The following is a 15,723-nucleotide window of genomic DNA, read 5'->3' on the forward strand; positions in this document are numbered from 1 at the left end:
GTACTGGAAGATCCTTAGGGGATCTTTTTGTTTTATTTTGTTAAGTTTTAGTTCAAATTATCCAAATTATTATGTAGAGTGCAATCGTAACTCACAGGTCAAATCGCAGATTTTGCTTCTCCTCAAAGAAATAGTCCAAGATGAACTTTCGAACAAAATCCGGGTTAAGGGAATTATCGATCACCTCAGTACGTCCAAACTGTGTAAAGTTAATAGATTATTAGTGATGCCATGACAATGACTGTTTATTCATGCAAAAATGTTCATTGCATTGCTCTCTACTCTAGCATCAAATGGTTCTTTATATCATATAAGACGCATCACATCTGGAATGAAGGGAGGAGGGCAATTAATCAGTGCCAAGTCCCGTAGACCTGGTCCCAAAAAAGGCTGAACGAGAGGGCACCACCACCAGATGTGAAGGTACGTGCCTACATCCCTACCACACCTCCAGAAAGTGGGGTCAGCGTCTGGGATTATCCTACTAACTCTACTAGGGGGAAGTAGAATTTTTTATTTAGCACAAAAAAAAGAAAAACCTGCATACAAAAAGTATGTAGCATAGTTTAAGCTATAGCAGGGGTTATTAAAGACAATAAGCTTTGTTTTTATTTATTTTGTTTATCTGTGCATCCCCGAATAATGCGTATCCAAGTCGGACCTGTTTGAATCATTTTGGACCTCTTCTGCCCTGTAGCACGCAACCTTTGTAATGGCCAAAGAGAGATCTTTTTATTTTAGGGGGTAAAATGTGATTTGGCACCCTATAGAAATCAAGGATGTGGTTGGAGGCTTAGCAAGGAGATGGGGTTTTACAGACTTTTATGTGATTTTGTGACATACTGAAAGCTATTTATATAACTAAGAATTTTATGATTACAATTATACAATTTAACATGTTAACATATTTTTCTACTGCTTATATAATCTAGTTCTGGTGGGTTTTTTTGCATCCAAAACAATCATACCCAGAAACGAGTTTAAGTTCATAGACAGGGAGCCAAACAGCAGAGCATATGGTTTCTTCTCTACTGTATACATCTCTTACAAAAGTCACTGAATCAAGCCTAGGGATACCCTTAACATAAACCTAGAGCCAACCCTGAATAGTTCTACATATTTATACAGAAAACTATTTACAAAAGCATTGTTATACTGTATATACATCAGCTTTCATTTACAAATATTTATAACCAAACAATGATTGCTAAAGATTTGCTGAACCTATTAAAACGTTTTAAGCCTAATTACGTATCAGCGTATCGTTGAGTCTGCTCCCGGGTCTGTCCTATACTGATTATCTGAATTGATTAAACATTGCGAGATGATCTAGATACGTTCTTCCTAATCTGACATTGCGCTCACAGTTCTGCTTCATACATTACATTGTTTTAATGTATCTCCATCTTGAAGTCTGACACGTGACAATTAAGTGTTCCTGCCAAATATCATGAATGAGGTCAAATCTGACACGACTAAAGAATTATTTCTGGGCAAGGTCTAGGAATAATCATATTTTGCCTTATTTCCCAACTCTCTACAGATACTGTCCCTTGGGATCCTAAACTCCAATTTCACCCTGTTAACATCTTAAGCTATATTTATCAAGGCAATGCTGAAACAGATCTGATGCAGATTACTATTTTTAGAGCAATCATTATTGAAATCAATGAAATGTTTGAGCTGATTACTTCATATCAACCTTAAAAAAAACTATACTTCAACAGATACACGCCTTATGGGTGCTAAGAAATAACAGTTTTTAGGTGAAGTGACGAATACAATTTAACTAATACTGAGGATACCTAGCAATATTCAGCCTGGGGAGGAGAACAGACAAAAGTGCCTAGTAATAAAATATCCCAAAAACATGGCAGGTGCAATGTCAACATGCTCATTAAATTATATAAAAGGAGATAAAAGGCCTTAATGACTGGCCGGGGACCATGAGACTATGGACTTAGGCATGGTCAAGGGTGTAACATTCACTGCACGCTGGACACACCGTTTGCCACTCACCAGGGATCTAGCCCATGGTGAGACCTTCACTCAGCTGCTTGTCTTAGTGCCCCCCAAACTAGCCACACCTCAGGCAGCTAAATTCCGCACAGATGACTGCCCTCAGGGACCCCCCCGACCAGAACTAATTATCTTTACTTGAAACTAAAGAGATCTGAAGTCAGTGAAGCTCTCCCTTTCATAATCTCATAAGCCCCTCCCCTTCCTGTTTATTTTATTTTGCCGAACCCACACATATCTAAAGGTAGAGAAAACTTTTTGATATTTCATGCCCAATCAAGCAGCCCCTTCATTAGCGCTGATCATGGGTTACTTTCTTAACTCTAGAGCCCTAACACTCCTATCACGAAGCTATGACTCTGTATATTAATTAATTCCCACACACTCAAGGAGATCAGTTAATCCCTTCTTCATTCCTCCATGATCTGAAATTTCTGCTTAAACTGTCAATCAGTGCCAGTAAAGTACCAATTCAATCAATGGGAATATGTCCTGTCACTGGTTGACAGTATCTAACTGGGAGTATATAACATGCAGGGGAATTGGCTGAATGCATCCATGTACTTGCAAATAAGACTACATGAAAAAATAAAAGGGACCACGTACCTTTCAAAGACAATTCACAGTAAGATCCAGATTACATTTACCTGGAAATTATTAAGATACAGTTTTCTAATGCTACTTTTTAATACTACCTACTGGCCTGTTCTAAGGTCACTAGCCCAGCCCACCTAACCTGCTCCCTACATTGTCTACCCTACTGTGCAATTACAGACTTTGTTGGTGACCCTGTTTTGGTCAGATATTTGTGTATGTGATGTATGATATAAGTAATTTGTGATGGGAGTGAAATGTGATTGATAGGTGTGATGGAAGTGAGGTGTTATGTGTGCAAGGCATGATGAGAGTGATGTATGGAAGGTATGAGGGAGTGAGTTGTGATAGGTGTGATATGTGATGGATGTGAGGGAGTGAGGTGTTGTGTGTGATGGGAGGGATGCATTGTAGCTGTGAGAGAGTTTTATGTTATCTGTGATGGGAGTGATGTATGATAGGTATAAGGGAACGATGTCAGTGATGTGTAATGGGAGTGAGGATGGTTTATGGTGAGCGTGTGTGTTGTAGCGCGTACATAATTTAACAACGGCTACGTCAAGCCAGTCAATCTCGGCCTACCAATGGAGAGCTCCAATTGGTCCAAGGATGTTATGTTCCAAAAACCGCCTTGATCCGTCATCGGGACCCTGAGCAACAGTGTTGAGCATCCCCGGGAATAGTCAGCAGGGTAGCCAGGCCATAGTTCCAGAGCCGTGCCTGGGTAAACCCCGGTTCTAAGTATAAGTAATAAAACCAGGTTTCCCAAATGCGCTCCCTCTCTGTAATAACCTCCAATTGTGACTCATCACAAGTCCAGTATAACCACAAAAGATCAACGTGGCAGGGCAACAGAGGTACCTAGCGACTCCAAAATATTCCAAATGCTGGTGATATCACGTGGTTCCTAGCAGTTCCATGGATTTGCAGCTAGGTCCTGGTCAGGCGCATGGAGACCAGATTGGGTTTTCCGGTCACCCTATTTTCCCACAGGGTGCCTAAGGCAGAAGAGGGGACTGAGCACGCAGGCAAGGAGTCTCCCCAGCAATCCATTAGTGACCCCCTCCCAAATTCAAACGTACCCCATGTGTCCTCAGCCTCAGGGGGTTATCGTGACACCAGTAAAATTTCTCATGTATCGTAAATTAATTCTCCATTGCCAGACTACTGGTACAGCATTTAAGTATCTTATTCTACACCTGGCACCATGAAGAAAGTGGTTACAACAGCAACCAAAGAAGCACCGGGATAAAACAACCACTTTGTAACGTAGTCAATGAAGGACTACTCACAAACTGGCAAGAGATGAATCTGAAGTTAAACCATCAGCCAATGGCTTCCGTATGCAAAGCTGTGGCAACATACAGTTTGTCACTTGCCACCTGTCCTCTAGTGATTTTGAGTTACATGTATATCCCCGTATCACAGAAAGAAGCAAAGACCATTTAACAAATATTTTTTTTTTTTTTTCCAAATAAAAGTTTATTGAGGACCAAGGAGATAAAAAAATGTGAGCACATAAAGAGCGTACGCAATCAGCAGTTAAAATACAACAAATCAGGATCGAAGACAAGGAGCATAGGAATACAGATCCACAATGGTTCGTATAGAAGACATAGGCTGCCCAAGGCAGAGTTACAACGTTGTCGACATACCAAACAATACGGAGAAAACTCCCAGTGGAGGTAAAATAATATAATTGCGGACGGAATTACAAAAGGTGGTCCAGTTTTTACATTTAAAGGCAATGTTGTGAACCGAACTATAATAAAAGAACCAAAAAAAAAAAACAACAAAATAACAAAACATATCGTACTCTGTAGTAATGCGTTCGGTGGTGTGGGAAAGAAAAAGTACTAAACATGGCATACCCAAAAGTAAGGCAAGTTGAGAGGCGGTTAGGAGAAGTGTGTAGTGTAAACGGAGCTGTGAATCCAAGGAGACCACACACGGTCATAGATATGTGTAGTGTGATTTACCATATGGGACATCTTTTCCATGACCCTATGCTTCTCCAAGGTGGTAATGACTTCTAAAAGTAAAGGTGGGGACGATGCCTTCCACCTTTTAGCTATGCACAACTTAGCCGCCAGAAAGACATGGACAACCAGTTTCCGAACGGGAGAGGGAGGGGGATCTTCAAACATATGAAGGAGGGCAAGCTCAGGACGGAAATCTAAATTAATGTGACATAATGACGGGAAAAGGGAAAATATTTGTTTCCACAGGGGCTGTAATATCGGGCAGCTCCACCACATATGGGTCATAGACCCCACTAAACCGCAACCCCTCCAGCAAAGGTGGGAATGGCCAGGGATGATATGAGACAGGCGAGCTGGGGTAAGATACCACCTGCAGCTTATTTTCTTTTGCAGCTCAAGGTGATTTGTGCAAAACGAAACTCCCCTCATCATGTCCTCCGCCTCAAGCCAAGACTCGTGTGACAACTGTAGGTGTAATTCCCTCTCCCACGCCACCATATGGGGAAGTTTATGGGCATAAAAACGCTGCAATATGAGAGAATACCAGGTTGAAATAGCACCCTTACAGAAAGGAGCGGCCACACACAGGGCCAGAATAGGACGAAGTGGTTGTGTATGTAGGGTCAGAGAGCAAGACGAGGAGTTAAGAAGGTGACGGATCTGGAGGTATTTATAAAAATCGTGGTGGGGGAGGCCATGATGAGATGTAAGGTACGAGAAAGGATGTAGATCACGACCACCATAAAGGTCACCCAAGACCTGGAGAGTAGGCCGGAGCCAGTGGGCAAGACTAAGGCCAGGTATCAGTAATTCGAGAGAACGGAGAGGCGTGAGAAAGGTAAGTTTGGTCAAGGAGGGCAGGTGTTTGGAGACGGCACTCCAAGTTTCAAAAACAAAGGAGGTCGTAGGTGGTAAAGCCGGCAGAGAGGGACGTGAAGGGCCCTGCACCCACAGGAGCTGAGCTAAAGTGTAGGGAGATAAGATGGCGTTCTCCTGGTGTACCCAAGTCGGGGAGTCAGTGCGAGCATAAAATGATAAAACGTGTGAGAGAGCACAGGCCGAGTAGTAAGAGGGGATATGTGGAAGCCCCAAACCTCCACGCAGTCTGGGGACCGCACGAGTACGCGCAGCCACCCTGGAGGTGGTTTTAACTTTGGTGAAGTGTACAAAAAATTTTTGAATCGTGGTCAATAAATTAGCCGGGGGGCGGACAGGGACAGTACGGAAAACATAAAGGAGTTTGGGGAGGGCTGTCATCTTAAGGGCGTTCACACGACCCAACCAGGACAGTTCATACTTCTGCCACCTAAGAATGTCCGCCCTAACACTCTGCCAGGTAGCCAAAATGTTGAGATGATTTATGTGATGGATACATTTGGGTAGTTTGATTCCCAGGTAAGAGATGTGAGAACGCTGCCATGTGAAATCATAGGAAGCAAGAAGGTGAGTGCGCTCGACCGGGTCCAGATGGAAACTCATAGCTTGTGTTTTGGGTATATTTATTTTATGGTAGGAAACAGAAGAATATTGAGAAAAGTGGCGTTGTAGAGCAGGCAGAGATTGGGATGGGGAGGTAAGGGAGACCAAAATATCATCGGCGAAAAGACCCAAGACACATTGGGGGTGATTGGGAATGGGAAATCCCATAATTAATGGGTCGGAACGGATGGAGGCCGCCAAGGGCTCTAATGCCAAAATATAGAGTAGAGGGGATAAGGGGCATCCCTGACGTGTGCCGTTGGAGATACCAAACGGAGATGACAGGAAACCCAGCATGGAAATGTGGGCAGAGGGGGAAGAATAAAGTGCCATGGCCGCTCGGATAAATTCGGGGGGAAAATTAAATTTAGACATGGTAAGTTCGAGGAACTTCCAATGGAGCCTGTCAAAGGCTTTTTCCGCATCATACGATAAGAACAAACCCGGGAGTTTTTCCCTGTTGGCTTCCCATAAAACATTAATAAACTTACGGGTGTTGTCTGAGGGTTGTCTGCCTGTAACAAAGCCAACTTGGTCAGGATGGAGAAGCGATGGAAGGAAGGGAGACAAACGATTAGCTAAGATTTTGGCATATATTTTAATATCGTTATTAAGGAGGGAAATAGGCCTGTAACTGGAGCAAGCATCCATAGGTTTACCTGGTTTTGGCAAGGTGACAATGTGAGCTGTTAAATTCTCGCGAGGAACAATGCCAGAAGCCATGTAGGAGCGAAATAAAGAAAGTAAGTGAGGGCCGAGTGTGGGTAAAAAGGTGCGGTAGTAAGTGGCCGTGAAGCCATCTGGACCCGGTGCTGAGTTCTTTTTAAGTTGAGCCACCGCTCTCTCAACCTCGCCCAATTCTATGGGAGCCGCCAGAGAGGCAGAGCCTTCCAATGGGAGAGAGGGCAAGGGGATAGGGGCTAGGTAGGAGGTTATGTCAGCGTGAGAAGGATGATGTAGAGAGGTGTCGGTCTGGAGATTGTATAATTTGGCATAATAGGATGCAAAAACTTCAGTCATTTGAGAGGGATTACTAACACGTAGACCAGAGGATGCCGTAATGTAATGCGGTCTAGAGATGGCCGTAGTGTGACGGAGTTTACGTGCTAACAAAGTATCGGCCTTGTTACCCTTGGCATAGAATTTTTGCTTAAGGCGAAGAAGCATGTGAGCTGTAGTTTGTGCATTAAGGTCCGATAGCTGAAGTTTGATACGTGTAATGTCGCGTGTGAGGGAATCCGTTGTGTGTGTTTTATTGAGCATATTTAGGTCATATAACTTCCTCAGTAAGAGGAGTTTCGAGTCAGACCGTTGCTTCTTAACATAAGAAGCTAGGCTGATAAGTCTACCTCGCAGGACCGCTTTGTGAGCGTTCCATAAGGTCTCGATAGGAGTGTCAGGGAGGGCATTGTCCTGAAAATATTGTGTCAAATGTGTGTGGATTTGTGTTCTATGGCCTTCATTATGTAGGAGGGAGTCGTTCAAGCGCCAGGAGCCACGTCCGATGAAAGGAGAGTCAGTTTTTAGAGTGAGCAAGACAGGGGCATGATCAGACCAGGAAATGGTCCCTATGGTGCAGGAGGAAACAGATTGCAGTGTATGTTTATCCAAGAAAATATAATCAATACGGGAATAAATATTATGTGGGGCCGAAAAAAAAGTGTAATCCCTGTCCAAGGGGTGCAGGACCCTCCACGTATCAAAGAGGTGATGGGAATGGACCAAAAAGGACATGTCTGATCCAAGGGTGAGTTTGCGTGTGTCGTGAGAAGTGTCGCGTCGTGTAGTGCAGTCTAGTGCCGGGGAGAGAGCAGTGTTGAGGTCGCCACAGAGGACCACCCGACCTTGTTTACAGGCGTCTAGCTTCCCCAAAAGCATACGAAAAAAACTAAGTTGTGATGTGTTGGGAGTATAGAAGGACACAAGAGTGTATACAGTGTCATTAAGTCTACACACTAATATAAGGTATCTGCCCCGCGGATCCACATGTTTATGTATCAGAGAGAAAGCAAGACGGTTGGAAATTAAAATAGAGACTCCGGCTGTTTTGGACGTTGCCATTGAGTGAAATTGTGTGGTGAAGTGAGGGGAATATAGCAGAGGCCGTGGAGATTTTTTTAAGTGCGTTTCCTGGACACAGAGAATGCTGGCGCGGAGAGATTTGGCCTCATTCCACAGCAGGGCACGTTTTTGCGGCGTGTTAAGGCCCTTAGCATTTATAGAGAGAATCTTTATGTCAGCCATGGTGCTGAATAGGAGGAGAAAGCAATATCAGTAGCTGGAGTCTCAGGTAAAAGAAAAAAAAAACAATTCACCATAAAAAATAAAAAAAAATAATAGGATCCGAGGGGGAGACACCCCACCACCAAAAGAACGCCAGAGAACGAAAACGTGAAAAATAAGAAAAACGAAACTCATGGTAAAATGCGTAAAAAATGGTAAAAAGAAAAACATAAGAGCGAAGTGTAACACAGGTAGGGCCTATTAGGCTAAGAGGTCGAGAGGAAAAACACACAAAATTCAAACGACCAGAGGTTACCCGTCGACGAACGCCAGCAGATCAAGCTTTAGTCGACCAGTCCCGTTTCAGCTTCTTCGGGGTGGAAGTGGTTTTCGATGGAGTGATAGCACGAGCTGGATCCGGTGCGGAGGGCGACTGTAGACCCCAAGATTTCACGCGGGCCAGACCATCCTCAGGTGAGTTGAGGACAGTAGTTGAGCCGTTCCGGGATACTATCAGGCGGACCGGGTACCCCCACCTGTAGCGGATCTGGTGCGAGCGAAGAATGCTCGTGACAGGGGCAAAGGCTCGGCGTAATTGAAGCGTGAGCTGGGACAGGTCCGTCAGGAGCTGAACATCGCGGAACCTGGAAGGTAAGGAAGGTTGATTGCGCGCCGCTTGCATGATCTTGGACTTGACATCGAAGAAATGAACTCTCGTCAGCACGTCACGTGGGGGGGATCCTGGAAGGTTCTTCGGGCGGGAAACACGATGAAGACGGTCTAGGCGAATGTCGGCAGGTAAAGTATCGCCAAGAAGAGCTGCAAAAAGGGCCGTAACATATTCATGGAGGTCGGCTTGATCCACAGATTCCGGGATGCCCCGGAGACGGATGTTATTGCGTCGCGATCTATCCTCTAGATCCATAATTTTGTAACGGAGAAGCGAGAGCTCACTCTGCGTGGACACCTGGCCGTCAGCCAGAGCATTATGGGCATCCGCAAATTCCTCTAAACGGCGCTCCAAGGCATCCGTCCGGTCTCCCAGGCCATCTAAGTCTCGCCGCAGGGAAGAGGCTATTTCATGGAAGTCCTGGCGTAGTTGATCTCTCATCTCACGAAGCAAGGCTTTCATCATGTGTGAGGTAAGTGGCTGTTGGGGATCGGTAAGCTCCTCTTGGGAGGGTAATGCAGGAGAAGGAGGCCTTGAATGTGATGCCGAAGCGCGACTCATGGAGGCGTCTGAGTCCTCATCCTGATCATGCGGTAGGCCCGAATCTTGCGCGGGAGTTTTCTTCCGCGATTTAGGTTCAAAGAAACTCGGCATTTTAGTCGATTTCCTCCCACGGTGAGTCGACATAGACGGACGAACGGAATAGAAATCAAAATAAAAGGAAAAAGCCACTAAATCGTGTGGATGGAATGCGATAGAGCTGGCAGGTCGCAGAGCACCAGCAAAACACGTCCGATCAGGCTGCCATGCAAACCACGCCCCCATTTAACAAATATTTTAGCATCCTACATTTAAAGCATTTAATTCTTATTGTAAATTCTTCCCAAACATACAGTTATTGTCAAAGAAAATATGAAAAACAAACATTTTGGTGTAGGTACATGAAATTTTATAACTGCCCCAAAAATATGATCGATCAATACATTTTATATTTTGGTGAGTCAGCCTGGAAGAAGCAAGTGATTATGTTACATACGTTTAAGTTATTATAAACTTACACTACTTTATTTTTGTGCCCATATTAACAGATAGCACGTCAACTTCTCTCTACTATCTGCATGCTTTTTGCACTAAACCCCATCTAGTACCCCATGCCATTTCCAGGACATATCTGCTTGCTCTTCTCTGTCTACAACTACTGTATGCAGATTTGTCTTTTCACTTCTTATTTAACACACATCACTGTACGGTCTCCCCGCGCTGAAAGCTACAACCCAGCACTGCACGTGATTTTCTCGGTGACCCACTTTCATGCCCTCTTGGCTATTCTGCGCTCTGGGTCTTCGCACCACTTGTTTCCTGAAGATGATTTGGTTCCATCTGCCTAAAGGGAATGAAACATCCCCCTAGCTCTCGTATATTTTGTCTATTCTGTTTCAGACTACTATTTATCCTCACCCTGCACATCATCTTCTCTATCTAACACACCGATCTAAAAATCACAGCATCTTCTGTATTATGTGCATAAGTATGTATGTAGCTTTGTTTATTTCAACTATAACACAAACTGAACCCCCATGAGACACATATTACCTTTAGTAAGGTATAGCTAAAAAAACAGAACCATACAGGGGTTACACATCGTGTTTAGAGGATAGCATGATGCTCTCCGATATCATGTATAATCATCATGAGTTCCATTTCAGAGAGTATTTCAGATAATTTCATTATCTTCTATAACAATGACATCTATAGTGAAATGCAAGATGCTTTTGTTATGTAAGTGTCGCATTTGGTATGGTGCAACAAAAAGAATACTGGAATGTACATATTGGATATCAATGTGTTAGAGGACTGGCCCGGCATAGGTCTACACTTTGAAGACAATGAACATTAGCTCTGCGAATAAACGAAACGGAAGCAACAAAGGAATCTTGTGAGTAGCAGAAGGTATTATGGAGTCACTGCCATAGACATATTATGTTTTATTCTTTTTTTTAACTTTCCTCTAATTATTGGGTGGAGGTAGTAGGGAATTTTTAGTCTCACTTAACCTACTACCTATTCTTCTGTCCACAAAGCTTCTACTCATGTCTTTCCGTTTCCTCCCCTCTTTGATTTTTTTTCCCCTTGTTATCCACCCCTTCCTTTCTCTTCTATTCTGTATCGTATTGTTCCCTCACCCTCCATTCATACCATCTTTCCTTTTGGCATCTAACATTCCTCTTCCCCTCTCACTACTTAACTAGCTCCCTCTCTGCATTCACCCTTTTCTTCTGTCATCTCTAAATTCTGACACATCCATTTTGACTGTGTCAGGCTTCCCAATGATCTGACACTTCAGTTAGTGATTTTTGGAAAACCGTCTCTGAGCTGCAGTGACAGAGTGACAGCAAAGGAGGAACAGATACGACAGCGCCGAGCTAATAGGGCAGCTCTCCTATAGCAGCAAGAACGGCGTATCTATGCTGTGATAACGAACGTATTACTCCAAATGATTATGCAGAAGACTTTTAAATTAATAATGAACTTGCAGTGCTGCATTACCTTCTATCTAACGTTCATACTAAGCATTGAGCAGGACACAGATTTCCCTGGGTATCTTCATATGCACCAAGAACCGGCAATAAGGTTTCTGGCATCCTAAGCAAACTTAGCTACGTCCCCCCTGGAATGAATTTGCTTGCTAGGAGAGGGGGAAAAAACAGCCCCTTACCAGCTAAGTGCCCTATATAGTAAAATCATGCTTCCATTACAAAATGTATTAATTATTGACTAAAAATGAAGCACTTATGTATAGAAATTATAAGTGGCTATGCACATGTAACGCCCATACAGCCATAAATGCTTTTGATTGTAAAGCTAAATGATAAGATATGCTAGCCAGTGTGACTGGTCTGCATGGCTACCGGTATATACAGTAATATTATATTATATATTATAATTATATTGGGCTGCATAATGATGGCGGCCAGTTGAACTCAGAAAATGAACAAGCTATTCCTAATCCTGTGTTATATATTCCACTAGATATAATGTGAATTATATTGTATAGCAACACTTACCACGCATATAAGAATCATTTTCCTTTAAACAATGCTGCCTATTTGATCACGAACATGCAGCATTTTACAATAACATGGAAACGGATAATCTATCTAATGTGCAGGCTGTACTATCAGTGATCCTAATGTCCTTACAGACAGGTTTCAAAGGGAAATCTTTCATTATGCTGAAGATAATTATTTTTTACCATTAAATACGGCCTCAAGTAGATTAGCTTACGGTTTTAATATTGGACTGCAACTCCTGATCTGTTAATGCCCCGCACCAAATGTACCAAACCAGATTTTGCTTGCCTCAATTCACATTGGGAATATTCACAATGTACAGCATCTTATTCAATGCACAATCACACATCTGTAAGTATTAACCACACAATGCACTATTATGCCAGTCCTCCTCATTTGGTTTGGTGCATGAAACATCTGCCCATTCATATTTATGACACATGGCTTTTTTGTACTAATAAGATAATTGAACATATACCACTACTACCAAATATTAAAATGGAATAGCAGAGGGTCACACGTTACTTGTTTAAATTCACCATTTAGTAAAAGCTGTATATGCTACCAATAATAAAATTTCACCCCACAATGCAGTTTAAACTTGAAATTGTATTACTAGGCTTTTAACATATTGCAGCAGGCATCCAATATTATTGCTACTGTATTTATAAGCAACTGACATCAATTATGGCTTCATAGTATAGTCACATTATTAAATTAGCCACTACTGATGTCAGTGGGCGGTCCCCTGCTATTGTTGGAGGGGAAGTGGGCAGAAGTTTTCCTGTAGTGAGCCCCCTGTAGTGACCCACAAGAGGAGTGCTTGACTCAGGGTCTCTGGGCAAAACCAAAAGTTCCAGCTATAAGGACATGGTTGGATGAGTTTGGTGTAGAGGAACTTGAGTGGCCTGCACAGAGCCCAGACCTTAATCCCACTGAACACCCTTTTGGCTGAATGGACACAAATTCCCACAAACACTCCAAAATCTTGTGGAAAGTCTTTCCAGAAGAGTGGAGGCTATTACAGCTACAAAGGGGAGGGGGCAACTCCATATTAATGTCCATGGTTTTGGAATGGGATGTCCAACAAGCTCAGGGCCGGCCGAAGACTTAACGCCGCCTGGGGCGAAGTTAAGTTTCATTTTAAACTTCGCCGACGCCATAATCTACGATTCTCCACCCCCCGGTACTTACCTTTAAACAGTCCTGCGGCGAGTCTCCCTGCTCTGCCACGGTGCCGGCTTGTAATGCTGAGCGCCGGAAATTGACGTCACTTCCGGCGCTCTGCATTACAAGCCGGCACCGGGACCGAACAGGGAGACTCGCCGCAGAGGAGAGAGAGAGAGGGGCGCCGAGCGGGTAAGCGAAAACTACTCGGTGCCCCTCTCTCTCTCCTCCGCTTCAAAAAAAAAAAAAAAAAAAAAGCGCTTGGGGCGGCAAAGTGCCGCCCCTTCTAAAGTGCCGCCTGGGGCAATTGCCCCAGTCTGCCCCATTATAGGGCCGGCCCTGAACAAGCTCATACAGGTGTGATGGTCAGGTGTCCCCATACTCTTGGTCATATAGTATACTGCTGTCCCCAAAACCCTTGAGCTGACCGTGACTAGAATATTGAAAGGAACAATTTGGTAAAGGTGATTGATTAACTGATGTATAAGAGATTGCAAGCTTTCAAGACTATCTAGCTCTCTTAGACTGGAAATATTGCAATCCATTACACACCAGTTAGCCAATAAAGGTACCATGTATACCAAATTCTTTCCCTCTTTCTATTGAATATTAAACCACATCCTATTTTGTTCTACTTGTATACTATTCCTGTTTGTGTGCACAAAACAGCTACACAGCTTCTGGTCTCACAATTGGCCACAAGACAACAAGTGTATATTGCACGTTGGTCTAGCGCATGATTAAAAAGCTTTCAATCGATTGTACAGATTAGATTGCTGTAATTGGTACGGAACAATAGGGAAATCTGATAGATCACTGAGAATTTAAAATGTGCATGTCCACATTAAGTTGCAGAAATTTGTCTTCGCACAGACACATCTTAGTCAGAATTTTTTTTTCTGGAGCAAAAGAAGCTTGGAATTTATTCTTCCTAATGTGATCCTTTAAGGTAGCTGCCCTGTTATTTTAGGGGATATGTTATTCTGGTTCACAAACAAAGTATGAATTGTAGTAAATCCGTGGCCTTGTCAGGATCAACGTTAAAGCCCTGATGTAGGAAACCAGCACTAAAGTACAATTTATAAATAGCAATATATTTTTTTTTCTTTTTTTAAAAATCAAGGATACCAAATAAACTCCACATACTTTGTCTGAAAGCTTCAGGTTTAACATTCCTGAAGGGAGGAATGTGACCCCAAAAATGACAGACACAGACTTTGAAATGAGAAAGGCCATAGCACTTATATATTTGTCAGCAACTAACTGTGACCCAATGTTATTATTCAAACAGAAAACAGTGTAAACAAGCCGTAAACCGCACCTGCAGGTGGCATGAGTACCACCCAACCTTCCTTTAGGACTCTGCCCGCAAGAAAAGGCCCACAACATCCACCATAACCAGCGGAGGGCCCCATGCAGCAATATGTGCAGGGGCCCTCCACCGCTGTCCTGTCATAAATCTCAAAGACTATTTCCTCCCAACTATAGCCAAACCATTTGACCTGAATATTATTTGTGTCAGAATCCAGCTCTGTTTCATGAATTCTAACTGCTGCCCATCTCTCAGCCCACTTTACGTAGTAGTGACCATAAATCCATACCCAGCATTGATCTGCATCTGGAACAAAACCTCTAACGAAGAGCGCTGACCCAGGCGCCAGCGTATTAAGTGAACTAGTATCACTGTGCTCACTCCAGAATGTGAACAACTCTTAAAGCACATTAAAATAAGTGAGGCCTAATTTAGGACCAGAATCTGAATACCCTACACGTCTAGCATCATCTGACAAACTCTCCCTGGCAGCCTCTGAAGCTGACCCTATTCTAAACTAGTGAGATGCAAACGGGGGATGCAACACACCCACCACCAAATACAAGTGTAATCGTGATAAGAATAAAAAAAAGCAGACACTCAGTCTGAGGCCACAACTCCAAAAATTCTGACAGGCACATTACGGGGCAGAGAGGGAAGCAGACAAAAGTCCCAGAGTAATTGTAAGGCCCTTCTCCAGTTTGTCTATTTTTGATCTAAAAAAAACCACTGAGCTCACTAATCCTCATTGCTCTAAAACAGGCTAGAAAAAAGCTAACTTTAACAATACTGCGACTCACATATGTCCCTAAGCTTTACACAAAGCCTTTCCTGCAATAGGGGCATCGGCAGCCTCCTCCCATTCCTCCTCTTCCCTTTTAAAGCTGTATGGGGAAAATCCTTACAAGTGTCCGCTTGCCCATCCACTGGCATGACAAAGCCGAAATAAACTTGAGACCGATATCCCTAGGCAGACTTGCTCAGGTACCAAAACAAGGAGAAGACCTTTTTCTCGCTGGATGTCAGAGCTTCCTTTGACCCTAAACATATACTGTTTTGGCCCGATTATAGGCCGTACTTTTTTCATTAAGTCTTTTAAGTCGGGGTTTGGCCTATAATCGGGGTTTAGCGCATGGATGCGCAGTTCGTATCGGACTATGCCCGCGATATGCACTTCCGGACGAAGGGAAGGTGTTTTTTTTTTCC

General features: G+C 43.4%; 1 protein-coding gene across 1 annotated transcript in view; it reads right to left on the bottom strand.

Moving 5' to 3' along the window:
• The window catches only part of LOC128475320 (copine-5-like), an 84,072-nt gene that overhangs the window by 50,082 nt on the left and 18,267 nt on the right, over positions 1-15,723 (bottom strand). Inside the window, exon 4 of the mRNA XM_053457809.1 lies at positions 96-199. Coding sequence (XP_053313784.1) covers positions 96-199 — 104 coding nt within the window. The remainder of the gene's footprint in view (positions 1-95; positions 200-15,723) is intronic.

Source organism: Spea bombifrons, chromosome 2 (genome assembly GCF_027358695.1).
Source record: "Spea bombifrons isolate aSpeBom1 chromosome 2, aSpeBom1.2.pri, whole genome shotgun sequence".
NCBI classification, from domain to species: domain Eukaryota; kingdom Metazoa; phylum Chordata; class Amphibia; order Anura; family Pelobatidae; genus Spea; species Spea bombifrons.